This window comes from Crocodylus porosus, unplaced genomic scaffold (assembly GCF_001723895.1).
Source record: "Crocodylus porosus isolate Cpor-Errol unplaced genomic scaffold, CroPor_comp1, whole genome shotgun sequence".
In the NCBI taxonomy this organism is placed as follows: Eukaryota; Metazoa; Chordata; order Crocodylia; family Crocodylidae; genus Crocodylus; species Crocodylus porosus.
This window is the reverse complement of record NW_017728930.1, coordinates 273479-297612: the sequence shown is the minus strand read 5'-3', so window position 1 is coordinate 297612 and position 24134 is coordinate 273479. Positions and strand designations below refer to the sequence as shown.

At 64.5% G+C, this 24134-nt stretch overlaps 3 protein-coding genes across 3 annotated transcripts in view; 1 reads left to right on the top strand and 2 right to left on the bottom strand.

Moving 5' to 3' along the window:
* LOC109315407 (FXYD domain-containing ion transport regulator 6-like) overlaps window positions 1-10846 on the bottom strand; it is a 37193-nt gene extending 26347 nt beyond the window's left edge. The window contains exon 1 of the mRNA XM_019543082.1: window positions 10818-10846. The gene's annotated coding sequence lies outside the window, so the exon portion shown is untranslated. The remainder of the gene's footprint in view (window positions 1-10817) is intronic.
* Window positions 8971-16515, bottom strand: TMPRSS13 (transmembrane protease, serine 13; the record flags this gene model as incomplete). The annotated part of the gene is made up of 12 exons (XM_019543119.1): window positions 8971-9377; window positions 9874-10026; window positions 10338-10480; window positions 10871-10969; window positions 11065-11237; window positions 11686-11845; window positions 12545-12588; window positions 13318-13410; window positions 13537-13666; window positions 14012-14134; window positions 15168-15286; window positions 16133-16515. Coding segments are annotated over 12 exons (1635 nt in total), but the record flags the coding sequence as incomplete, so codon positions are not given.
* A 3220-nt stretch (window positions 16516-19735) lies between these two features.
* IL10RA (interleukin 10 receptor subunit alpha) overlaps window positions 19736-24134 on the top strand; it is a 14269-nt gene continuing 9870 nt past the window's right edge. The window contains exon 1 of the mRNA XM_019543117.1: window positions 19736-19807. Coding sequence (XP_019398662.1) covers window positions 19736-19807 — 72 coding nt within the window. The remainder of the gene's footprint in view (window positions 19808-24134) is intronic.

Below are 24134 nucleotides of genomic sequence, written 5' to 3'. Positions count from 1 at the left end.
GCGCAGGCTCCCCCCGCCCCGTGTGCCCGCGCCGCGCCGGGGGGGAGGCGCGGCCCGGCCCCGCACCCGGCGTCCAAACCGGTACCGGGCTTCCCTGCGCTTCGGTCTGCCAGGCCAACCCCAGAGGCTGCTTGACAGTGCTGGAGGTAAAGTTAAATGAATATATTTATCTGTTCCTCTTCATATACACATACGCATACATATTTTTTGCAAAAACAAGAGGGGAAGGGAAGGGATCAGGGGACGGGATGGAGAGAGGGTCCCAATGACTGGGACGAAAAGGCGAACCTGGGGTGTCAGATCCGGAGAGCCTCCGAGTTAAACATGGAAGCCTGCTCTGGCGAACCCGGTGTGTGTGTCAGACACCAGCAGGCACGCTCAGGCTCAAGCTCGTGCTGGTGCGGGTGCTGCTCCGGAGCCCCCTCCTCCTGCAGAGGCCATCCTGGCCGCCCCGCGCTGGTCCGGACGCGCGGCTCTGCCGGGGGCGGATGCTGCGGCCACGGCCTGGTGCTGATGTGCATTCCTTTGTCAGTGCCCAGGAAGACGGGAAAGAAATAAAGTGATGCTGGCATTTCAAGGTAATTACTGAGCAGGGCTGAGAGATAATGGGCCCGTATCGGTGACCAGCCTGGTCTTGGGTCCAGTTCTGTGGCAGGGGGTGGCATCTGTTGTGCCACCCCCCCAGGACCCGACATCCCGATGCAGAGAGGCAGGTGCCAAGAGACTGAGATCGGCTCAGGCCCCCTGTAACCTTGTCCCGCCTTCGTTGTCTGTTCTGCGCAGTAAATCCCTGCCAGAGCAACAGTCCTCTCTGGCTGCACGCAGGCGGGCGGGTCTGGAGAGGCAGCGAAGGGAGAGCCACGCTGGAGAGACCTGTAGCTCACTGCTGTTGGGAACCGCGGCAGCCTAGAGCTTCTGAGCACAAAACAGGTTTAATTGTTTCCCCCTATTTCACCTTTTGCTCCTAAGCTACCAAGCCCCTCGCAATCAGCTCCAGCACACAGCAGCACTACAGACATTTCCATGCCAGCCCAGGGAAGCGGCAGGTTACACCTCGACTGGGCTCTGCAAAGGGTCTGGTCCAACGTTTCTACGGAGGAAAAGCAGATCCCGCACGTTCAGTGGGAAGCGCAACAAAACCCCGGATCTAAGCACAGCCTGCTGCGGCAGCTCCCGCCGCGTGCTGCTGGCGCTGCTGTTCCCAGCGCACCGGGGGCCAGACCTTTTGCAGGGGCAAGCCAGCGTCGCTCTAACGAAGCCCACCAAGCTGTGCCAGTTCACGGCAGCCAGCACTCGCGGGCAGCCACATTTCACCTGCTACTTCAGGTTCGAATAAACCAAACTTTAGAGTCCCACGCGTGCTGGGCTGCGGGCAGAAAGCCACCAGTGGAGCAGGGGCCGGTGCCCAGATTTCCCCTCTCCGATGCTAAGGCCCGTCCGGCGCCAGCACAGCGCAGAGGAGGGCGGGGTGGGCGGCATGGCCGGCGTCATCCATTACGAGTGCTGGCGCACGAGGCAAGCTGGCGGCCCACGAGAATAGGTTAGCAGAACACGATGCGGAGAAATAGGTCACCGAGGGAAGCTGTGGCTTGCATCTTAATCTCCAGCTGCCTCTTTATTTAGCAGCATCCTACAGAGGCCTCGAACCTGGTTTTTTAAGCTTAAAAAGAGGTTTCCTTGGCAGCCCATGGCACTAGGGAGAGCAGAGTACTGGACCAGCAGCGCCGCTGCGGGCAACACCCAAACAGACACTCGGGCACAGGTCAACCCTGCACCGGGGCGGGGGGAGACCTCTGAGAGGCAAGTGCTGGTTTGTAGTGCACTGGTACCCAGGCAGTGCCCCAGCTTATCGAAACCGAACTGCACGCTCCTCACCTGCCAGGCAGCAGTGCCTGGCACCAGGCCCAGAGCGTGACAGGTGCAGGGATCGGGGGGTACTCATGGTTGCACTCAAGGCCCTGGAAAAAGTGATGCTGCTGATGACAAGAAAACCGGCGTGATTCTAGGACAGTATCTTCATTAAAAAGCCACGTTGGCGAAGCCAGGCAGACCAGAGCAGAGGGCAGCTCGGGGCAGACTGGCTGCCAGCTAGCGGCAGCTCACAGGACGGCTCTTACCCTTATAACCATCCCTTATATCCACCTGGGTGGCACTGACCTATGCTGTTCTCGGTGTAGGAACATGGGAAGCACTGGACCAGACCCCCGGTGCACATAGCCCAGTACCCACCCCCGACAGGGCCCTGCTGCTGCTGCTTCCGACGAGGGTGCAAGAAAAAGCACGGGATACTCTGTCCCTGGAGAGTTGTTGCCAGAGGCCCCGGTCCAGCCCGTTGCCAGCTCCGCACACGGGCTTAGCACTGCAGAGAGGAGCTGCTCCGTGAACTTCTGGATTTATGTCGAGACTGTTTTATATCACTGATTTTGCAGAAATGCTCCCAACTTCCCCTCCTCGTTTTCCAGAGAGCTGCACGTAGGAGCCTGGAGGGGAGCTGGAAACAGGCGTGGAGCTGGAGGAAGGTGGAAACTCCCATCCCACCAGAGCCCTCCAGCAAGAGAGCAGGACAGAAGCGCAAAGCAGCCCCGGCGATCTCCCCTTGGCCGAGGTCCGTGGGGTCAGCAGCCTGCGCCGGGGGCTGGCAGTAAGCTCTGAACGGGCGTGGGGCTGTCGCATGCCCCCTGCCCCAAGGCAACAAACTCCCAGATTTCTCCTGAAAGGATGGCAAGAGTTGAGTCCGAGACCCTGGCCCCTGCAGCCCCCCTGCTTTCTGCCTGAGCACTGGGGGCTTCGGGAGAGTCGCCACTGGTGCACCACAATAATCTCCATGGTTTCACATTTTTGGGTGGCAAGTGCTGCATGGGGATTGGCAGCATGTACCAAACGGGGAAGGAAAGAGGAGGGAGAGCAGCAGTGGGAACAAGCACCCAAACCTACACTGGTCCTGCAGGCGCAGCCCAGGCGGGCGGGGGGCTGGGGGCTGACTGTGCTTCCGGGGGGCGAAGGGGCAGGGCTGCAAGGGCTGATGCCGGGGGGGCCAGCACAGCTGGGGTGAGGACCCGGCTGCAGGCCCCAACGCGGCCTTGCTCTGGGGCTCTTGCCCCTTAGGATTGTGAACCACCGCTTCACCCGGCGGCAGGAGCCGTCCTGCGTCTGCGTCACAATGTCGCCCGGCCCCGCGGCACAGGAAAGCACCGAGGTTTTGTCTGGCTCTTTTTGGCTTTGTTCTGTTCTCCGTCTTCCCTACATCTGGCTTCAAAATGCCTTTTCCATTCCAAGCAGAAAGGCTTTCACGCTGCCTGGCACCGGGGTCAGGGACAGGCCACGGAGCCAGCTGCTTTCAGCTGCAACCTCAAGTCCTGTCTGTATTCATCGCGGCTGGCGTGACAGGAGTTTGCTTGGTCTCAGCCACGCTGGCAGCAACAGGCCCTGCCCGGGCACGAACGGACAAGCCAGGCAGCAGGGAGGCCGAGGAGCCGGCGCTGCTCGCTGCAAACGGGGCAGGGATGGCACGCGGTGCCCTTCTCGCCCACGCAGCGCACCTCGGCCACAAACACAGACACCATCTCCCTTTCCCGTCTCGCCCCTGCTCTCCTCTGTTCCAGCATTACCTACATCAGCCCTTTCTCTTTTTGCCTCAGATTAAAAGAACAACATCTTATTGCTCAAACACTTGAGAGTGGAGATGACATGGACTACAATTTCCTGTCCTCTGCAAAGGACTGGCATTTTCCTCGGAAATGACACAGCTTAAAATGCCAACTAAATGGTCCAGCCAGCTTCAAAAAGCAGCAATCACTCCTAATTGGGTTAGAAATTTCAACCCCCAGGAAAACGTTACCCTCCCTTCTTCTGGCTCAGTGCAAAGACTGCTGGGTGCCCGTGTTAGGAGAAGTAAATTAAACGTGTATTAGGAATTTGAAACTATTTACCTGCTTCAGAAAGGCCATTTCTGGTGCCCAGAGGGACAATAATTTCCTGGATGGTGAAATCCCTGTTAGAGACATAATTTTTTGTGCACTGAAGCTGCACTGCTAGCAGGATGTCATTTCAACGAGATCAGCTCTTGCTCGGTTCCATTTTGGGCCTGATTGTCTTTTTTTGTTTAAAAGAGATCTGCTTCTCAGTGATGCAGTCTCTGCATGCAGTCAGGCCTGCTGCTCTCGCCACGCTCCTGGGCTTAGGAGATAAAAGCGAGGACTTCCAGAAAGAGGAGATAGACCAGCACACCCGGGCCGATGCACAACGGCTCGGGACCCTACTCAGCATCGCAGCATAGCCACTGGCAGCTGCTGGAGGAGGCTTTCCCTGCCCTGCTAAGCATTAGGAAACATCAACGACAAGATGAACTGGTGAAAGGTCAAAACATAAATAGAAATGCCCCTGCACCCCACGTGTGCAGGCGTGTACTGATGCGGCCAGGAGTACATTGGTGCACGCACAGTGGCTTGACTACATCTGCCTGTCTGAGTACAAACCCATGCACAGGTAACGCGGGAGTGTTTGTGCACGTGGGAGCCCAGCCAGGGAAGGTCTCTGCCATCGCGTACACCAACCTGGTAGCACAGACTTGTGCGTGCACAAAGCAAACCAAAGCTGCCTGCAGGTTTGGACATAACCCCCCACATCCACTCTTCCACCATGTAGGAGATGTCCCATAATATGTATTTACCAGAGGTGAGATCAGTAGGGCCCATGCCAGGATTTAATCTGGTTCTATAGAGACAACCGAACACCTGAAGAGTTTCATAGGAAATTACCTTTTTATGGTTAAAAAACCTGAGGAATCCTGCAGCAAGGACAGGCTTCTCCACTGAATTAAAGTCTTCTACCGATGAAACCAGACGCCTGGGGCAGCAGCTGCCTGTATTAGCTGGTGAAGCATGCTCGCACACTCGCATGCACGTGCAAGGTCGTGTGCATGTGTGGGCGCATTCACTGGGCCAGAAGGAGCTTTCCCCTGTCCTCAGCACCTCCCCGAGGGCAGACGGTGACGAGACACCCAACTTCCCTCTAACTCCCCTGGCAAAGGGGGCACGATTTCCCGCTGCCACGGGCAGCCGGGCTGAGCCTGCGGCCAGTTCCCTCTCCCGGTCCCCAGCCCTAGGGCACTCGCTCCCAGGCTCCCCGCTACCAAGCCTGATGGCCTCCCGCAGAAGGCGCGAGAGCCCGCCGGCCACGCTGCGGTGAGCACGCTGCCCGCACGACTGCTGCCCAGCTCAGAATAGCTCTTCCTCCCCCTGCTCCTGCGCTCAGTGACGAACTCTCTAGTGCGGGCGATTCTCAGCCGGGTGCCACGAGATCCTTTGACGGGCGCCGCGGGACAGCAGATACGGGCAAGCGCAGGCTGCAGGTGCGAGGAGACAGGCAGATACGGGGAGGCTCAGGCTTGCGCCCATCTTGCTGCTCCCCCGCCTGTCCACAAAGCGAGCTCCTGATAAAGAAGTCGCAATAGGAGATGAACACAAGTTCGGGAGGGGGGCTCAAGCCGCACTGCTCCCCAGCCCAAACTCCAGCCCAAGGGGGTGGTTTCTGGGCCCCCACCTCCACCTTCTAGCCAGGGCCCTAGGATCCCAGCAGTCCCCTGCAGCGGCCCTGGCCAAGCCAGGCAGAGACAGAGAGCCATCCAGAAGGTAGCAGCTCTCCTACCTATGCCCTGCCTCCCATAGCCCTGGTCCTGATGGGAATGAGCTGGTGGGCTGCAGCTGCGCAGCCCTGCCCTGGCAATCCTGCACTCAGGGCTTGCACCTGCAGCTTCCCCTCTCTGCGGAGACGGCTCGCACCCTCCCTCCCTCTTGCAAGTGCTGCCAGGGGCCATGCGAGCTGACAGCAAGGCCGCCCCCCGGGTTGTGCGCTGCTGTCGCCCCGCGTCCCCGGGGCAGGGGCAGGGGCAGAGCAGCCCCCTCGCACCTATGCCCGGCCAGCGGGAAAGTGGTGCCTGTCCCGGCCACGTGTCGCACCCAAGTGCCCTTGCTGGGTCCAGCTGCAAGGAGGCATGAGGCGCCAGGCTTTGCACTTTGGTCGGGTCCTATCCAGCCAGGGGCGAAGGGCCGTACCCCTCCGTGCGCACACACGACCCTGAGCACACACTACCAGGCAGCCTGCGGCGGGAGGAGCGCTCGCTGCCAAGCCTGCCTCGCCTGCTCCAGGGGTCTGCCCAGGGCACCTCTCCCTTTTGGTGACTCTGACCTCATCGACATGGTTAGCACTGTTTGAGCACACACCTCTTCTCCAGGCCTTGCCTCCCCTGCACACCTCGCCTCGCCCTCCCATCCCAGGCATCCGGCCCCTGCCCAGGCTGACCCCTCTGCTCATGCAGCCCACTGCATACCACCAGCCCATCTCTGCACACCCCAGCCCCTCTCCACCTCCCACAGGCACCTGCCAGGCAGCCTGCCCCCGCGCACAGAGCGCCCCCGACCTCTGCCCTGTGCAGCCACCCTCCCCGACGCCCCTCGGCAGCACGCATGCGCCTGCAGGAAACCACGCCGTGCAGCGGAGCCAATGCAGCCAGCGGGACGGCTGTGTTTCGTGGTCTGTGCACATCACTGCAGACCTGTCGCTTGTGCGACAGACAGTCCACATGGTCCAGCTTCCCCTGCCCTGGACTTGCTCCCCACCCCGTCTTTCTCCACCCATTTCCTGCACGCTGCCTGCGAGCTCGGTGCCAGGATGGTGGAGGCAGGGGAGAGGCACGCAGCAGGCCTCAAGGGCTTCACTCTCCAGCCCTCCAGCGGATGACAGCTCCCACCACTGGGGAACAGGACGCACAGCCGCCCTCCCCGCCGGGCGCAGCTCAGAGCAAGAGGAGACCGCGGCAGCTTTGCTGGGACGGGAGAGCGCTGCCGTCTGCTCCCAAGCACTGGCTCCCCCGCAACGGCTCCAGCAGGGAGACGGGCTGCACGCAGGCACCTACACGTCACCTTTCCTTCTTCCCAGGCAAAGCCAGGGCCATGCACACACTTGCAGCCTTGTCCTTAATGGGAGGTAACTGCCCTGGCAGGGGCAGCTCTGCAAGGAAGGGGATTTCATATTGCTGCAAGAAACGTGCAGGGTACCACCGAGTCCTGCTCACACCCAGCATGGGAGATCACCTGCACGCGTACTAGCACCCCCTGCTACGCCCGTGCAGGCCGTGCTGCGGGCACCGTCCTCCTGTCAGACCCAGGGAAAGGCAAGGAAGTGCGTCCGGGTCCTGATGTGCAGAGGGCCTGAGCTGCAGCAGCTGGAGCCTGGATACGGCGGCGATGAGCAAGGCACACAGCCCACAGGAGTGCCCTTTCCCAGCTCCAAAGTACCCGCCGTGGGTGACGGGGAGGGGGGCTCTGCTACAGGCTGTCAGCCTCAGCCCTGCAGAAATCAAATGTCAAATCCTCAGTCATTCGGGCAGAAGCCCCTGTGCTCACATCCCGTCAGCGCGGAGGGCCAGGGGCTCCCGGCGACCGTGTCACAGGTGGGGATGAACACGACGAGGGGGAGCTATGAAGCCGAGAGCAGAGAACAACTCTGTGAGGGTCAGAGGAAATGGACAAAGCGCTCCCTTGACCAGGCCCTGTCTCTGATGTTTTCGTTGCACTTCTTGTTCATGCATCGTTTCCCAGCGCCGCACAGCTCAGGCGCTCTCGATAGGCCTCCCCGTGTAAATGAGAGCGGAAGAAAGACCTCACTGTGGAGCCATAATAATGCCGTCGCTCAGAGGCGTTACAGGCCCGGGGTGCAGAAGACAGCTGCGCACGGTCTAACCAGGAGCACCAGGAAGGCGGGAGGGCCCGGGCACCGCGGCCCTGCCTCGGTCTTCCCCAGCGCCTCGGCGCCAAGCGTGCACGGGAAGTGGAGCTGAAGCACAGTCCTGCAGCGACTGCGAGCGCCAGCCGGCAGCCGTGCAGCGGCTGCGCGGGGGCAGCGGTCGCCAGAGGGCCCATGCGCGGCGCCGCACGCCGGACGTCGCCAGCCGCAGACAGACGATGCCCGGAGGGGTCAAGCCACCCCGCGCTCTGCCCAGGTTTGCTCCTGCCGGCCGGTCGGGAGCTTCTCGCGCAGGCAAGACGAGCGCATCAGAGCCGTTTCCCGCTCGCTCGGCGCTTCTCCGCCGGACTCGCTCTGCTTCCCTGCGCTCCTGGGCACCGCGTGCTTTTCTACAAGTGGCGTCCTCTACGTTCCCCTCCCGTGACACGGCTCTCCGGCCCTGGGGCCCAGGGCCCCAACGCCCCCGTCCTGGCGGTCGTTAGCGGTTCCTGCGCGAGGCCCTGGCCCACAGGCCTTGGCACGGCAGGGAGAGGGGTCCCCCATCAAGGGGTAGCTCAGACACGAGATGCTCAGATGCCCCAAAGCCAGATGACAAAAAACCAGGGTGACATTTGTGCTTTCAAACCTTCATGCTTAAGCCCGGTCATGGCCCCCAAGCCCCCCCGCCTGCCAGCATCCTTAGCGCGGCTCCCTTCACAGCGTTCACGTGCGGGGTCCTCCCCATGCTCGGCTGCTTCCCCCCCAGCTCGACCTCCTCCCTTCCCTCTGCTGCCGGGCTCCTGCAATCTCCTGCGGCGGGGTGCTGCCTGTCTGCGTAGCCCTGCTGCCGTGCCAGAGCAGCGCCACTGAAATGTACCCCTCACCGCCCCGGGGACGCATGCTAAATAGGGGCTTTGAACTGACACGTTTACAAGCGCCCGTTGCACCCTGTCTATTTGCAACGGCGAGAGCTCAGGGCATCCGTGGCTCCAGTCAGGCACGAGGAGACAAGTGCGAGCCACATGGCCCAGGACAGCTCCCTGGCGATGCCCAAGGCCTGGGCGCTCACTCACCGGCTCTGCGCCCCCGGTGCCCGTGTCCCGCTCCTCGGCTGGCTCGGCAGCGAGGATGGACGCAGCCCCCAGGGCACAGAGCCCAGGGCTGCACCCCAGCAGCTCCGACTCGCCCTCTCCCTGCCGCCCCCTCCACCCCGCTCTGATGCCAAGCACTGGCAGGACACAGCCCTGGCGCGCCTATCTCACGGTCATATAATTCAGAGCCAGAAAGGACCTATGAGGTCTTCCCTGCAGGGGATTCCCAAATGCTGCCTCACCTCCAGTTGTAAGTGTCTGGAGGGAAGGGGCTCCCCCGTGTCCCTGGGAACAGCTGACAAGCCCACGGCTAGGCTGCTTCCCGGATTGCCAGCTTGCATTTCCCAGCTCAATTATTGAGCGAGTAAATTGACTTTGGAGGTCTACCCATGCTGCGCTTGCAAAGAACCAGGGCAGCTGCGGGCCAGTAAGTCTTTGGGGAAGTCCGGACGGGGCGGCTGGTCTCTCCTCCACCGGCAGTCGCCCCACGGGAGCAGGGCGGTGCAGTGGGCCGGCGTCGCAGGAGCCTGAGCGGGGCCTGCCCTGTCCTCAGTCTCTCTCGCTCTGCAAAGGGGACGGGAGCAGGGTTAGGCAGGAGAAGTCGGGCCCAGCCCCGCGGGGGAGGCTCCGTTCCCAGTGACGGCCGTGCAGGGGGCTGCACAGACCCCCGCGCACGGGGAGCGGCACGGGCACAGCAGCCACCAGAGGAAAGGGGGTTCAGCAAAGCCCCAGGACCGGCAAAGGCCTGCCCCGTGAGCCCCCGGGGGCAACAAGCAGCCGCGTCACGGGGCAGGTCGGCTGGGGCAGGGCTGGAACCTGTGGCCACAAGGCTGGTGCTGACGCACGTTCCCGCAGCACTTGGAAAGAGCCGGCACATGAGCGGTGCCAGCCCCCAGTGCCGTCCTGCCGAAAGCACCCGCAGGCAGGCCTGGCACAGTCACCGCTGCGGCCTGCACACCCTGCGCCCCCGGGCCCAGAGCCCTCGAAGCCTCGCGGTGCCCAGGACCTGGAGGCCCGAGGTAAAGCCACGTGCCGTCCCGCCCCGCCATGCGCGCCTCACCTCCATCTTGCTGTGAATCCAGCTGAGGAACCTTGTGACTTGTGTGTAGACCCCGGGCTTTTTGGGCTGGCCGCACCCCGTGCCCCAGCTCGTCACCCCGGCCAGGTACCATCGGCCGTTGTCCTCACAGACCAGGGGCCCCCCGCTGTCACCCTGGGGCAAAAGGCAGCGTCAGGGAGGCCGCAAGAGTGACCCACCCCGAGACGTGGCAGGAGACGGCGCAGCTCCTGGGTGCAGCCCCGCCCGACCAGCCGGACCCACCCCATCGGGAGCTTTAACATCGGCTCCATCTCCACACCCCAGCAGGGCGCGGGGTCCCCGTGAACCGCCGGCCACAGGCGGCCCACAGTGACTAGCAGACATCATCGCGTAAACAGAGGACATGGCCCCACCGGCATCGTCCCTGCTCAAACCACGGGTCCTGCCCCCCAGCCCCCGGCTGCCCCAGGGGAACGGGCCCTCACCTGGCAGGAGTCCCGCCCGCCCTCCAGGTAGCCGGCGCACATCATCCGGGGGGTCAGGTAGCCCTCGTAGACATCGTTGCTGTTGCAGATGCGGTAGTCAATCAGCTTCACCTCGGCCTCCCGCAGCCGGGGGGTGGTGTTCTCTGCGGGGGCGGGAGGGGGTGACCAGAGGGCACGGCTCAGCCCGGCGGTGCTGGGGAGCCCCGGGCTGCTCCCCTGGGATTGCTCTGAGGGACTGTTGTGGGCAGAGGACGGTCCTACGGCTGGCCCCGCTGCCGCACGGGGAGGCCAGCGTCCCCCCCAGCCCGGGGTTTGCCTTCCTCCCGGCTCTGCAGGCTCGAGCCACATCCCAGAAAACAGGTCCTGGTTCCTGGTGGCTCCATCCTGCCGGCACTGACAGGAGGCACCTGCCAGAGGGAAGGCTTTGGCCCCCCTCTGCCCCCACCCTGCGCTCGCGGGGGCTTTCCCTTGTGACGCGACTGCTCTGCGGCGCGGCACGGCACGGCGTGGCCGGCCAGCCGGGCACCTCTCACCTTCGCTCTCCTTGGTCTTTCCGAAGCCAGTGATGAAGCACGACCTGCTGGCCAGGAACTTCTGCCCGTACATCGGGAGGCAGGCGGGGCGGACTTGGGCTGCAAGGAACCGGCAGTGAGAGCGAGCCAGGGCAGAGGGGCGAGGGGAAGCGTCCCGACGGTCCCCAGGCACCCGCGGCCGGCAGAGGCCTCACCAGACAGCGTCAAGGGCCTGGAGAGCTTCATCAAGGCGATGTCATAGTCGTCCTGATCGTCACTGTAGTTGGTGTTGATGATGATGCGGGAGACAGAGATGCCCTCGGTGCGCTGCCGCAGGTCGGAGGACCCCACGTACACCTTCCAGTCATCCAGGATCTTGACGCTGTTCCTGGGGAGAAGAGGAGGAACATGAAGCCAACAGCCGAGCCTGGCTGGAATCATCCAGACAGCTCTCAGCGAGGTCCGGAGCCTGCTACCGCTGTGCCAGCCCTGTGCCCAAAGCCCGTGCCCAGCACATGCATGCCAAGGGCAGACCAGGCAGGGCAGGGTGCATGCTGTTGCCTGCACGAGTCCCCCCACCAGGTTGCAGCCGCCCTCGGGCAGCCTCCAGCAGCGCAGTGCAGCGCAGCGCTCTCTCGGGGAGCCTAGACGCCAGGAGAGAGGAAGAGCCAGGTGCCCTCCTCGACGCACACAATCCCCAGGGCAAAGCAGCCGTTCCCCCAACACCTGCATGGGCACCGCTGTGCCCCTGCCCCCCCCCCCGAGCAACCAAGGGGCAGGGACATGGCTCCGGTCAGGCCTGCTGCCCCCCGCTCTTTGCCCCGACCTGCACTTACATGAAGAAGCAGTGGGCAGCTGTGAGCACCCACCGGGCATCGATGATTGTGCCCCCGCAGATGTGGACCGGCCCATACTGGAGACTAGCTTGCCAGGGCCACCTGCTCACGGGAGCCTCCGTCCCACCGATGATCCGGCTAGATGTCCTCTGCCCACAGCCTGGGGGGAAGCAACTTGCTGAGCCCTCCCGCAGGCTGAGCACCCTCGCCCAGGGCCCAAAGAGGGCTTGCATTTGTCCCAAAAGTCTATGCGGTTCACTGGCATCTCAGCCAGAGAACTGGGTCTGGCTCGTGTGCATGGCACAGGGTCACAGAGAGTCACAGGTGCAAGCGTGCAAGCGTGAGCTGCTGGATCAAAGCAGCAACTGCCAACCCCGCAGCCTGCCCCAGCCCAACGGAGCAAAAGCGGAGCCCGGTAGCGCCTCGAGAACTGCGCCCACTGGCACCGCTGCTGGTGCACCGGCGACAGGCGCCGCGACACCCCAGACATGCATAGATCCCGTGGCCCCAGCAGAGCAGAGCAGAGCAGAGCAGAGCAGAGCGGCACCTTGTCCCGGTGCTAGGGCTGTGGGAGTCACTCGAAGGAAAGGACCAAAGAAGCAAGGCAAAGGAGTCAAAAATCCGTGGTTTTTTAATCCTTTTTCATTGAAAACTGAGCGTTTCAGTGAGAAGCTGTGGGCATGTGGATGGGAAGGGTCTTCATTTTTTACCCAGGTGCGGGGAAAATGCAACAAGCCCCATAACAAATGCCATGCCCCACTTGGCACCCTGGGTGGGTGCAGCTAGCCCACTCCAGACCCAGCGCTCCTGACAGCCCAGCAGTGCCCTGCCCACCAGCCTGGGAAAGCCTTCCCCTTACTTGTGCAACGCAGGGAGACATATTTTCCCGTGGGGCAACTGGAGCTGCACAAGGGAACAAAACAGAGAGGTGAAGCTGCGCTCCAACAGCTCCGTCCACGGGTACAGGAGCCTCCCCTGCCCAGCCTGCCTCCCCTCGCCGCCTCCTCTGTGTCCTGAGAGCACCCTTCAGGCCTCTCCTTGAGGCCGGCTGTGGCCAGGCGCGTGCCCGCGAGGGCAGGCAGCCCGTGGCTCTGTGCTGAAGCCTCTCCCGGTTCTCACAGCTCGCATGAGGCAGAGTTGGCCGCACCAAGGTGCCTCGGGCCCCCTCGCAGCAGGCGCGGGGGTGCGGATCTGCCTCTCCGGGGGGCTCCCGATGTGTACACGCTTTCCCCAAGGACAGGTCAGCTCCGCGCTGCACGAGCCTTCACACTGGGACTGCGCTGGAGAGTGGGTCCAGAGCAAACCGTGGTGTGCCGGGCTCCTCTGCCCACCCCACCGCTCCCAAACCCGCTGGCAGGTGGGGCTGGCCGCGTCCCGCCTCCCTGCTCCGCTGCATGAGGATGAGTGGGAAAGGCCCAAGGAGCTGGGCGGTGCCCGGGGCCTTGCACACGACTGCAGCCACCTCTCCCGGGAGCCTGCCCGGGGCTCTCTCTGCAGCGCCGTGTGAGCAGAGCGTCACCCACGATTTGCACTGTCCCCCTGCACGGCCCTGGGCAGGGGCTGCCGCTCAGACAGGGCTTTTCCGGGGCAGACACGGGGCAGAGCCGAGGGGAAGGGTGGCCCCTCTCCTACCTGTTGAGGCTCTCCTGGATGGTGCTGCGGTCCGCCGTCACCGAGAGGCTCTTGCCTGGGAAGCGTAGCGGGATGAGCTCCGTGAGAAACTCGCTGGAAGGAGACGGAGGGGCTGAGTCCTGCGGCTGGATGGGGGGCCTGCCCCGCTCCCGCCGATCCCAGCCCAGCCTCCCCGTCCAGAGCACGACCAGCCCGAGTGCCCCCGTCCCCAGGAATTACTTCTGGTATCCCAGCTGCTTGCAGGTCTTGCGGGAGAAGGAGTCGTTCCAGGCGCTGCCGCACACGGGCAGCCACTGGCTCTCGGCGCCGGAGTAGACGTGGAGCAGGGACTGGTCCCAGCTGAACCGCACTGCGGGCACGAGGCACCGAGAGCAGGAGCTGCCACCGGTGCCATGGCCGTGCCCTCCCGCACCCGCGCAGGGCGTCTGGGCCGACCGCACCAGTGCTGGACTGGGCTGTACCCGAACCCCTGCCAAGCCCCCTAGCAGCCCCTGCTCCTGATGCCCCAGGGCCAGACGGGCAGCACCAGCCAACCCCAGACAGTAGCAGAGGCAGCAGCGTCCTGCCTGCTTGCACTCGGGCCGTCTCGGGGGTCTCGGAGCGAAAGGCCCTGGGATGGGGCTCAGAGCAGGTCTGAGGCCAGTGGCACAAGTCCCACCCCTTGCCCACAGGAGACCAGACCCCAGGATGTTACCGCAGTCCAGCTCATCCGACTTCTGGGAGCACTCGACCACCCCGTCGCAGCGCGCAGCATTGTCCTTGCAGACCTCGGCCGGCTCCTTGTGCACGATGCCGGTCTGCGACCGCCAGAACATGACTGGGAGCAAACACGTGGCCCGGTGAGAGCGGCGCAGCTGAGAGGGGCCGCGGCAGGCCCAGGGGGTCCTGCATGCCCTAGCTGATTGCGGGAGGTCACCTGAAAACACCCTGCCCCTGTCTCAGGGACCGTCATAGCCGGCGTGATGGGTGCTCCTGAAACCTGGGCCCTGGGGCGCGATTGTGGGGCACATCCCAGGGCCTCCCAGACCCCACGGCATGGCAGGGGCTTTCCCAGAGCCCCAGAACAGGATGTGCAGCAGTGTCCTAGCTGGCGCCTGCCCAGAGCCCCGGCAGAGCACGGCAAGGGGTGCCCAGATGGCCACCCGCAGTCTGTGCCCTGCCCGACGCCTCTGAAGGCACCTGGCAGCAGGGAGGAAGGTCGCAGGCATCCCCCGTCCCCGTCCCTCCGATGCCCGCAGGGGTGGCCGGGGGCTCTGACGTGCCCAGCCGGGCTGTGCCCAGACAGCCTGGAAGAGCCGTAGACTGGCCTGGCAGGACCAGCGGTGCCAAGAGCCGGGAGCCGGGAGGCTGGTGCTACTGAAGCATTTCCAGAGCCGGCGGGGGACCTGAGCCCCAAGCACACGCGCCCCGGGCAGCGCAGCCCCAGGACTCCCTGCCTGCGGGGTCAGGGGAAGCGCGACCTGAGAATGGGGAGTCGCCCCGTGCCCGGACCCGCACAGCAGCCTGCCAGGGCGGGCCGCGGCTTGGGACCCATCCCACGACTAACCCGCTGCCTTCGCTGCCGTGCCCTGGCCTGGCCCCGGCCCCAGGACGGGCCGGAGAACCGCTCTCCTCTGCCCTGGGGCGCTCCGCAGTCAGCCGCCCGCCCGCCGCAAGGCTCTGCGCGTCCACGAGGTGTCAGGGAAGGCCCAGGCACGGGGCCGGCGTCTGTCTGCAGGCCTGCGGCCGCGGCCCTGCGCACCGGGCTCCCCTGTGGCCCCGGGCAGCGGCTGGGCAAGGACGCTGGCTGCCCGGACCGGCGGGCGGGTGACCACCCCCCGCCCCTGCCCCAGCAAACGGGGGGGACTCACAGAGCAGGATGAGGGTGATGAGGAGGAGGATGAGGACACAGATGCAGAAGATCAGGGCCAGCTTCTTGTAGCTCATGCACCGCGGGGCCTTGAAGCGCAGTGCCGGGGACCCTGCGGTGCAACGGGGAGAGGCAGAGGGTCGGTCGCACCTGGGGCATCGCGGGGCAGACATGCACGGAGCAACACTAGCGGAGATGCCCCCTCTCCTAGGACTGGGCAGATGCTCCCCTGGCCCTGCTCCCCATCCAGCTGTGGGAGCATCTCGCCCGGCTGTGGCACCTTCCCGAGGGGGGCAAGGGCCACAAGCTTGACCAGCCGTGCTCCGGCTCCCGCTGCCAACTCCAGCTGGCAGATCTGTTGGGACCAGCCTGGGCAGAGGCTGCACAAGCTTCCCCATGCTCCCTGGCCAGAGGGGCCAAGCCCTAAATCCTCCACCCTTCTGCCCAGGCCAAGCACCTGCCCCACGGGCGCATCGCGCAGCCAGACACGTCCCCAGCAGCTCCTGCCTGGGACCCCCTTGCTGAGCTCAGGACCAGCCTGGCAGGTCACACAGCTGCCCTGCAACACGGCGTGGGCTGGGGCCTGGGCCCGACTCTAGTCTAAGCCGCGACAGTCACAGGCAGGATGTCCGGGTGCTGGTTTGCCCCGCACGCCTCCAGGCACAGACGGCTGCCGTCGGGGCAGGTCCCGGGGCATGCAGGGAGGCGCAGTCTGATGCTGCTCTGTCCCAGGGGCCCGCAGCCCATGTGCCCCGTGGAGAAAGCCTGGCACAGGGTCGCCAGCCCACTGCCAGCCTCTGGGGCCGGGCACTGGCTGCTCGCACCCCCCGAGCCCCCGAACCAGGGGAAGGCTCCCAGGCGGGGGCGGGCGGGGGTATTGCCGGCACGACCCAGGCTCATGCTTCCAGCCCGGGCTGGGGGGCGTTGCGGGAGCCGGGGGTTGTGGGCGCAGCACCCCTCTTACTGGTGTTCTCCCGAGCCACGGGGGCCGGGGCAGCCGGCCTGGCCTCCAGCATGTTGGGCTTGAAGCTGATGCCACGGACATTTTCCTGGGGCGGCGCAGAGCGGGCAGCGAGAGGGTGGCTGCGGGCCGAGGCAGAGCGCTTGGCGGCGTCGCTGGATGGTGGACGTGGAGTGTCCTGGAGGGAAGAAGACACCAAGACCTGCAACTCGCTGGCAGCTCCCAGAGCCAAAGGCCACGCTCGTGGGCCTCCCGGAGGCTCCTTTGCGGCCGGGACCCGGCCACGGCCACCTTGCCCACTTGATGCAACCGGGAAGCCGGGAGCCTGTTCCCAGGTATCACCCCGCAGTGACTCATCTGGAGCACACGACGTGACAGGCCGGGATAATTATTAGTGCTGCTCTGCGAGCCCTGAAACTTCCTGGGCGCTGGAATGCCGCCCGCGGCCCCGTCACGCCCTCCGCCTTGTTTGTTTCCTTCCCTCGAGATCGTCTCCCGACGCAGCCACCCCCTCCTTCCTCCGCCGACGGCCCCGGCGCCGCGCTCGCACAAACTCCGCTTTGGTGCTGACGTGACCTCGGCTTTAAACCCCCGCTCGCTGTGCGTACTAAAACCAGCGGGCTGCCGGGCAGTCCCTGTTCTGTGCCGGGACGGGGGTGGGCGGGGGGCACAGGGAGCCCCGACCCCCCGGCCCACCGCATGCGCGCAGGGAACGAGTCCGGCGTGGGCCAGACGCCGTGCCAAGATCACTGCTCCCCGCCCAGCACTGTCTCCTGGGGGCTGCCTGATCTGGGCCACAAAAATGCTCTTGAAGCTTCATGCGAGCAGCGCGCACGGCAGCGCCCGGTCGATCCGGCGCGTTGCACGCGGGCGCTGGCAGCCGCCTCCCCAGGGAGCGCTCAGCCCAGGACACGAGACCGCGACAGGGACAAGCGGCCACCATCCAGGGACGGCCCCAGGGCAAGGCCGTAGGTGGTGTCAGTGACCCCACCGTGCTGGAGACGGTCCGTGGCTGCTGGGTCTGGACGGGCGTCGCTGGCCGCTCCCCAGAGAGCGCACAGCACGGCCGTGCCACCGCCTGTCCCGGCAGGGCACGCGTGGAGCACCCACCTCCTTCCCGTGGGGACTCCAGCCTCAGCACCGGCCTGACCCAAACTCGCTGGAGAGGCGGGAGCAGAAGTACAGGAAATCTCGTGGCCTGCTGCCCGCGGAGCTGAGCGCCCACGGAGAGCTGCCCCCGCGACAGGGAACGGGAGAGCCTTTCCTTGCCCGAAGGCACGGCGGCTCCGGCAGCTCACGGCCCGGCCAGGCCAGGCTGCGCAGAGCAAGAGTCAGGGTCCATCCGCAGGCTGCTGCCCCATGCCCTGGCTGCGCGCAGAGGGTCAGACACCACTTTGGTCACAGGGAGATGACCACTCTGCTCTCCAGCCACAGGTCTAGCTCGAGGAACAAGGGTCTGGACTGCACCGGGCTCTCGGGCAGGGCGAGCAGCTCCCGGGCAGCTTCGGAGGAGGGTCCGTGGCCGCTCAGACCCCATCAGCCCTCGCAGGGTGGTCACCCTGGCACCAGCGGCGGGAGCAGGGCAGGGCACCCCCGGGGTGCGCAGGGTGTGATATGAGCCAGGGCTGAGCAACCGGCTTGCGCAGCACCAGGGGCCGTCTCCACAGCACGGGCATGACAGCAGCACGCCCCCCACGAGCACGGCCCAGGAAATTGCAGCCCAGCGGGGCTCCGCGGGCAAGCAGAGGGAGGGATCGCTGTCCAGCTCCGAGGGTCCCCCCGGCCCAGGAAGCTGCATCCGGGAGCGGGCAACGGCCTGCGCACCTCGTTCCCGGCTGCCGAGCTCTAGGTGCAAACAGGGGATCCCGGCTGGGCCGAGCCCGCAGCACGGATCCACGCGGCCTGCAGGGCAGACGGGCCCACCCCAGTCATCTGCACGGGCCAGAGCCGGGGCCCGGCCTCTCTGCCTCGGCCCGACTCTCGCTCGCCAGGCACGGGTGGGACGGGGCAGCACGGGCCCCAGCAGCTGCTGCAGCCTGGCTGTGGGAGGCTGCAATGCAAGGATGTTACACTTGCACCAGGGCACGGGGCTCAAGGTCAAGTGGTGCGTTGGGACAGAAACAGAAAGTCACAGGAAGCATTTGAGTAGCAGACACCTGACAAGATTAAATCAGCCTAAACCACACAACCCTGCAGGATGCGCGGAGCTGCCAAGCATCTGCTCTGCATCTCACCGTGCCCAGCTTGACCCATGCCCTGCCCTTCCAACTGACCCTCTGCCGCCCGCTCGCCCGCATCTCGCCCGCCGGAGCCTGGCTCTCTTCCATGGTGCCCCGGGGCCTGGCCAGGCACGAGCTAAGCGGCAACAGCGTTGGCCAGGGTCCCCCTCTGCCCCACGCGGGGCCTGCCTGATGGCTGGAAATGAAGGCCGGCGTGGCCCGCCGGGTAAGGAATCCGCGCAGCCAGGTCCGAATAGCAGGTCAGGTGTTGCAATGGGATGCAGTCCCCACGGCTGGCATCGGGGCGGACCCTCAGCAGCAGGACGCGGGCGCGTCAGCCCCAGCATGCTCACGGTGGGATCCCCTCTCCGAACGGGGATGCTGGAGCCCACACCACAAGCAACCACACTTAGCAACATGGGCACGCCCACAAGGGATCGCCCTCATTGCGCAGAAGAGGAAACTGAGGCACAGTTGAACAAAGTCAAGCTTGCGGAGCAGGCGGGGAGTGCCTGGCTGCCCAGCCCATGCCTAGTGCATTGGATCACACGGCTCCCACCCCGGACCCTGCCCTCCGGCCGAGAGCACCAGGGCAGCTCCACGGCCTCCACACTGAGCGCTGGGCCCAGAGCCTTTCCCTCCGTGACTCGCTGGTCCTGGCCCTGAGAGCTGGGCACCAGCCGCTGCATGCAGCCCCTGAGCAGCCATCCTTTATGCTCTGCTGGCACCTCCCTCACCCACATAGTCACTAGCCCGGCCTCACAGTCCCTGCTGGGCATCCTGCCCCTTTCACAGATGGGCAAACTGAGGCACAGGGAGGCAAAATGGCGCCCCAGGGCCCGGAGCCTGGCTGCCAGCCTGGCTCGCTCCATCCTCCCGCCCACCGCTCCAAGGGGCGAATTCTCTAGAGACGGGACGAGACAAGCCCGGGTCCCGTGGAGATCCACCATCAGGTGCACAGAGCGGTGAGGCTGCCAAGCCGAGCCGTGACACAGCCAGGAGCTCAGCCAAGCCGCCCACCGGGGAAGCGGTGCCCAGAGCCTTACCGGAGAGGTGTCCCGAGCCATCCGCCACGCGGGCTGGGGGCCGGGGCCGGGGATCACCGCGCTGGCAGGGCCATGCCCGCTGCACAGAGCGTCCTGGAGAGCGAGCCGTCAGCGCGGCGGGCGGCGCGGAGTGCGCGCGCCCCGCTGCGTGCTCACAGCCGCTGCAATCCCGGCAGGAACTGGTCGGACTTGTCCCTCAGCATGGCTGGGTGTTTGCTCCCCAATTACCTGCGCGTCTGGTACGGGCACCTGCCTCTGCCCCGTGGCAGGCAGCGACTCGCGCGGCCAAACGCGGGGCAGAGGGAGGCGCCGGGCAGGGCCCCGGCTTCCCGTGGGCTGAGCCATGTTGTTCGGGCAGGGACAGCTCTCCGGACACCGGCAGGAGGGCGAAGATGCTCTGTTGGGACCCCCCAAGGTACTGATTTACTCAGAAAGCTGCTGGGCTCCCGGAGACCTGGGCGCGATGCCTCTCCCTGGTGCCACAGCTCACCCCCGCCCGAGCTGCCCAGTTTCCTCCTCCTGCCCTGGGAGCTTTCCGCAGGGAACTGCACGGTTTCGCATGAATTCCCAAACAGGAATCTGACTCAAGGGACGAGGCTGGGGTGGACAAACCTGCTCGCCTGCCTTCTGTGCTGGCCCGAGGACAGGTGTCCTCGAAACACTGCAGCCAGCGAGCCCAGGCCCCCGCGAGCGAGCGCTGGCAGATCGCTTTGTCTGGGAAAAACCCTCCCCTGCCCACAACCATGCAGGGTTCGAGCCTGTCATCGCAGGGTTTTCAGGATGAAACACTGGTTTTCTTTGGTGCAGAAGGTAGTTTCCTTCCAAAAGGCCTGTGATGTTTTTTAACAGTGAAATGTTTCATCTCAAGCTGGAGAAAGCCTCTTGGAAGAAGCAGGCTTCAAGTCCTCTGTTTGCTGTCTCTCACCCTGCGGCTCTGTGGGGAGGGGGACGCCGGGAGAAAGGCATGCATACATCTCTCTCCCTCCCTCCCAAACCTGCTGCTTGCTGAGAGCTGGGTGGGCACAAGCAGGGGAAAATGAGCGTCTCCGGGAGGCTCTTCCCTGCGACAGCAGCCCGGGTTCGTGTTCGCGGCAGGAACGACACGCTCCCGACGGAGCACCCAACCTGCCTGCGTAACCCACGCAGCTCCCGGCGCTGGCATGCCCTGCCCTGGCAGCGCTGGGTGACCTGTCCCCGGGACAGCAGCCTCGTGAAAGCAGCCTTGCTGCTCGGCGCTGCCAGGGTGTTGCCGCGAGTCCCTGCCAGTCATGCCCCGGCTACGCTGCGAGGAGGACATCACCTTCGATGCTGCCGCGAGCCAGGTTTCGTGTGACTCGCGTTCGGCAGTCAGGCTCCTGGTGCCTGGCTAGAGACGGGTACAGCAAGCCAGGGCCCACGCAGCCCTCGCTGCCGGCAGCTGCTCCGCGTCCCCCTGCCCAGCCCTGCGCTGCTGTCACTGCTTAGGCAGAGCAGGCGGCAGTGGGGTGGAAAACTCAGATTTGGTGGCACTGGAGGGAGGTTTGGGCAGATCCAAGCTTGCGTCCACCCTGTTGCCCCACCACTGCGTGGGTCTGTCCATTGGCACTCTCACGCACCCATGCTGTGGCGGGGCAGGCAGCAGGCACAGGGCCGCCGGTGCTGGGAGGCAAGCAGCTGGTCTCCTCCTGCGCGGGGCAGGCGCCACGCACGCAGTTGCAGCCTCGCTTGGCTCCACGGTGCCTCCGGCCTCTGCCGTGCCAGCACACAGTCTGCAGGTTTGAGCCCAAGGCAGCCGGTCACTTGGCATGTGCTGGGAACTGGCTTCTGGCCCCAGGTCAGCGACCGGGATGATGGGGCGTGGGCGAAGCACAGAGCAGAGCTGGCTGAAGACCCCGGGGTTTGCTCCCTAGTGACCCGAGTGTCAGGTGCAAACACCACTTTGCCCTATGGCATGGCAGAAAACTGCATGGCTGGACGAGGGGCAAATGCTGTTAGGGATATAAGTGGCTTTTGGACCAGAGGAACATGCCATGGAGGCTTTTTGGTTTGTCTGAAGGTCCCTGGGTTTCTGCAGAAAGTGGCAGAGCCAAACCTTTCCCAGTTGCCTTGAAACAAGGCCAGTTTGGGGGGTTGAACATAGGAATTGTCTCCTGACAATGCCGACCGGCCTGCCCAGGCCTGGCTGCTTGGGCTCCACTTCTCCCCACCGCAGGTTTGCAGTCAGGCATGCATGGCCCAGGACAGGAACAGCAGCTGCCTGCCAGGAAAGGAAACTAAAAGCCAGCAGTGGCTTGCTTCCCCCTCCCCAGGCCCTCCTCAGGGGCTTGTTGCACACTAAAGGTCAGCATCACACGCTCACTCAGTCATGCTGGGCTGTGGTTTCTGCAAGTGCACCGCAAGCATGGGGCGGTGCTGCAAAGCGCTACACCTTTCCTGCTCTGGGCTGCTGGGCTGGGATCTCACATGAGGACCCCAAGCATCTGCCCTGGCTGCCCCCACACATCAGACCTTGGGCACGCTCCTGCCGTCTGCCTGATGAAACAGGGACTGCGGCACTTGCTGTTTCACAGCTCCCCCACGCGCTGCCCGACTTTCTGTGCTGAGTTGCATTGCGGGAGGGGGCTGGTCGGGCCACGTGTGCACCAGCGCACCCCTTCCCAGCTCGGATGTCAGGCTGTCCACGTGCAGCCAGAGCCTGGCTACCTCCCGTCCTGGCACGGCTGCAAGGTCTGGAAAAATGAGCTGTGCACAGTGCAGAGCTCTGGCCTGGTGCTAACTGTCCCAGCACCCTCCCGTGCGCTATGAAATCCTCCCACCCTCTTGCTTTTCACCAGCACTGCTCCCCCTGTGCCCAGTGTGCTTGCAAAGCCAGCTAGCATGGCTGCAAAGCCAGCAGGGATAGACTGTGAGCACGGGCAGGCCAGTGGTGCTGTGGGCCCACCAGGTCCCAGGTGTGTGCTGCACCCAAAGGTGTTTAGCCAGGAGGGAGGTGTTGAAGGTGTTTAGCTGTGGGGAGCTTTCCTGGACTCCCCACACACGTGCACTGCTGCGGGACTAGGCCTGCGAAACAAAGCCCCAGCCAGAGCACGAACTTCCCCCGCCGCCGGAGCCAGGAGCGACTGCACTCTCTGCCCCACGGTTCCCAGCCAAACCTCAGGGCTGTCTGCACATCCCGTAACCAGGGATGCTCCCTCGTGCCCGGCAGGGCTCGGCAGAGAGGCAGAGGAGGTGTTTGGTCCTGATATGACTAATGGGGAAGGTTGGGTAGCAAAAACCAGAGTCCCAGTCAAACAAAACCTTCCCTGCTGGTTTCCAGAGCCGGCTCCCAGGCCGGGCGAGGCAGGAGCACCGGGGACGGACGGTGACAGTGCTGCTTCCGGGCCATCCTGGCACGGCCCTGCTACAGCACCACCTCTACCCCAGCGTCCCTGCAGGTCGCAGACCCCGGCCATTCCCTGGGACCGCGGCTGCCCGGCGGGGCGCCGAGCAGGGCGGAGGGTCAGACACGGCGCACGGCCGCGCGCGGCTGGACAGACAAGATCGCTCCCGTAGCAGCAGCACGGCTGCAGGGAGGGCAGAGCGCAGCGAGGTGCCTGGGGCCAGCAGGCGAGCGGCCACAAAGCCAGGAGCAGCAGCGAGGTCCCAGCACCGTCGCGGCCTCTTCTAGAAACTGCCTGAGTTCTGGCAAGCCTCATCCTGAAAGTCCGCGCGGTAGTTTCCTGCATCTTGGAGACGTGGTCAGTTCAGATCAGTTCTAAAGTTACTCAGGCGCTCGCAGGATAAGACTCGGTAGTGTTTTCAAAGGCCGTTGCAAACCCAAAGATCACAGCTCCCCCCCCGGCGCCTGCTGCAGCCTGCTCTTTGTGGCCAAGTGCTGCTCAGCACAGAGCTGCTCCTGCGGTGCTCGCTTATCTCTGAGACATAGGACCATCCAGCGCAGGGTGTCGAGTGCCTGCAGCAAGGCGGTAGCCCCAGACTTCAAGAGGGCCACCTTCAACGAGTTGAGGAGATTAGTGGGAGAGGCGCTGGGGGTCCCGAGAGCAGGGGAGCTCAGTGCCCAAGATGAGCGGTCGTTCCTTAAGGAGACGATAGTCAGGGCCCGAGGGGTGACCATCCCAACAAGAAGCAAGGGGGGCAGGAGTGCCTGAAAGCCCCCCTGGCTCACCAAGGGTATCTGGGAATGCCCGATTGCCAAAAAGGCAGCGTACACCCGGGGGAGGGGCTATCTCCAAAGAGGCGTATACCTCCACTGCTCGGGCCTGGAGAGGGGCTGTCAGGAAAGCTAAGGCGGACACAGAGCTAGGACTTGTGTCCAAGATCAAAGATAATAAAAAGTCCTTTTTCAAATCTATAGGGAGGATGAAGAAAGCACCGGGAAACGTGGGGCCCCTGCAAGATCCTCTGGGCAACCTGGTGGCTGCGCCAGAGGAGAAAGCAGACCTCTTTAACCAATTCTTCACCTCTGTTTTCTTGGGCAGGGACCAGGACTTCCCTGCTGTGATGCCAGACGGACTCGAGGGGAACGCTTCCAGACCTCGGGCTGGGGAGGACCGGGTCAGAGAGCTTCTGGAGGGGCTGGACATGCTCAAGTCAGCGGGTCCAAATGCTCTCCACCCCAGGGTGTGGAGGAAGCTAGCTGGGGTTCTTGCAGGGCCCTTGGCACAGCTCTACGAGCGCTCGCGGTGCTCGGGCCAGGTGCCGGATGACTGGAAGATAGCCACCGTGGTCCCCATCTTCAAAAAAGGGAGGAGGGAGGACCCGGG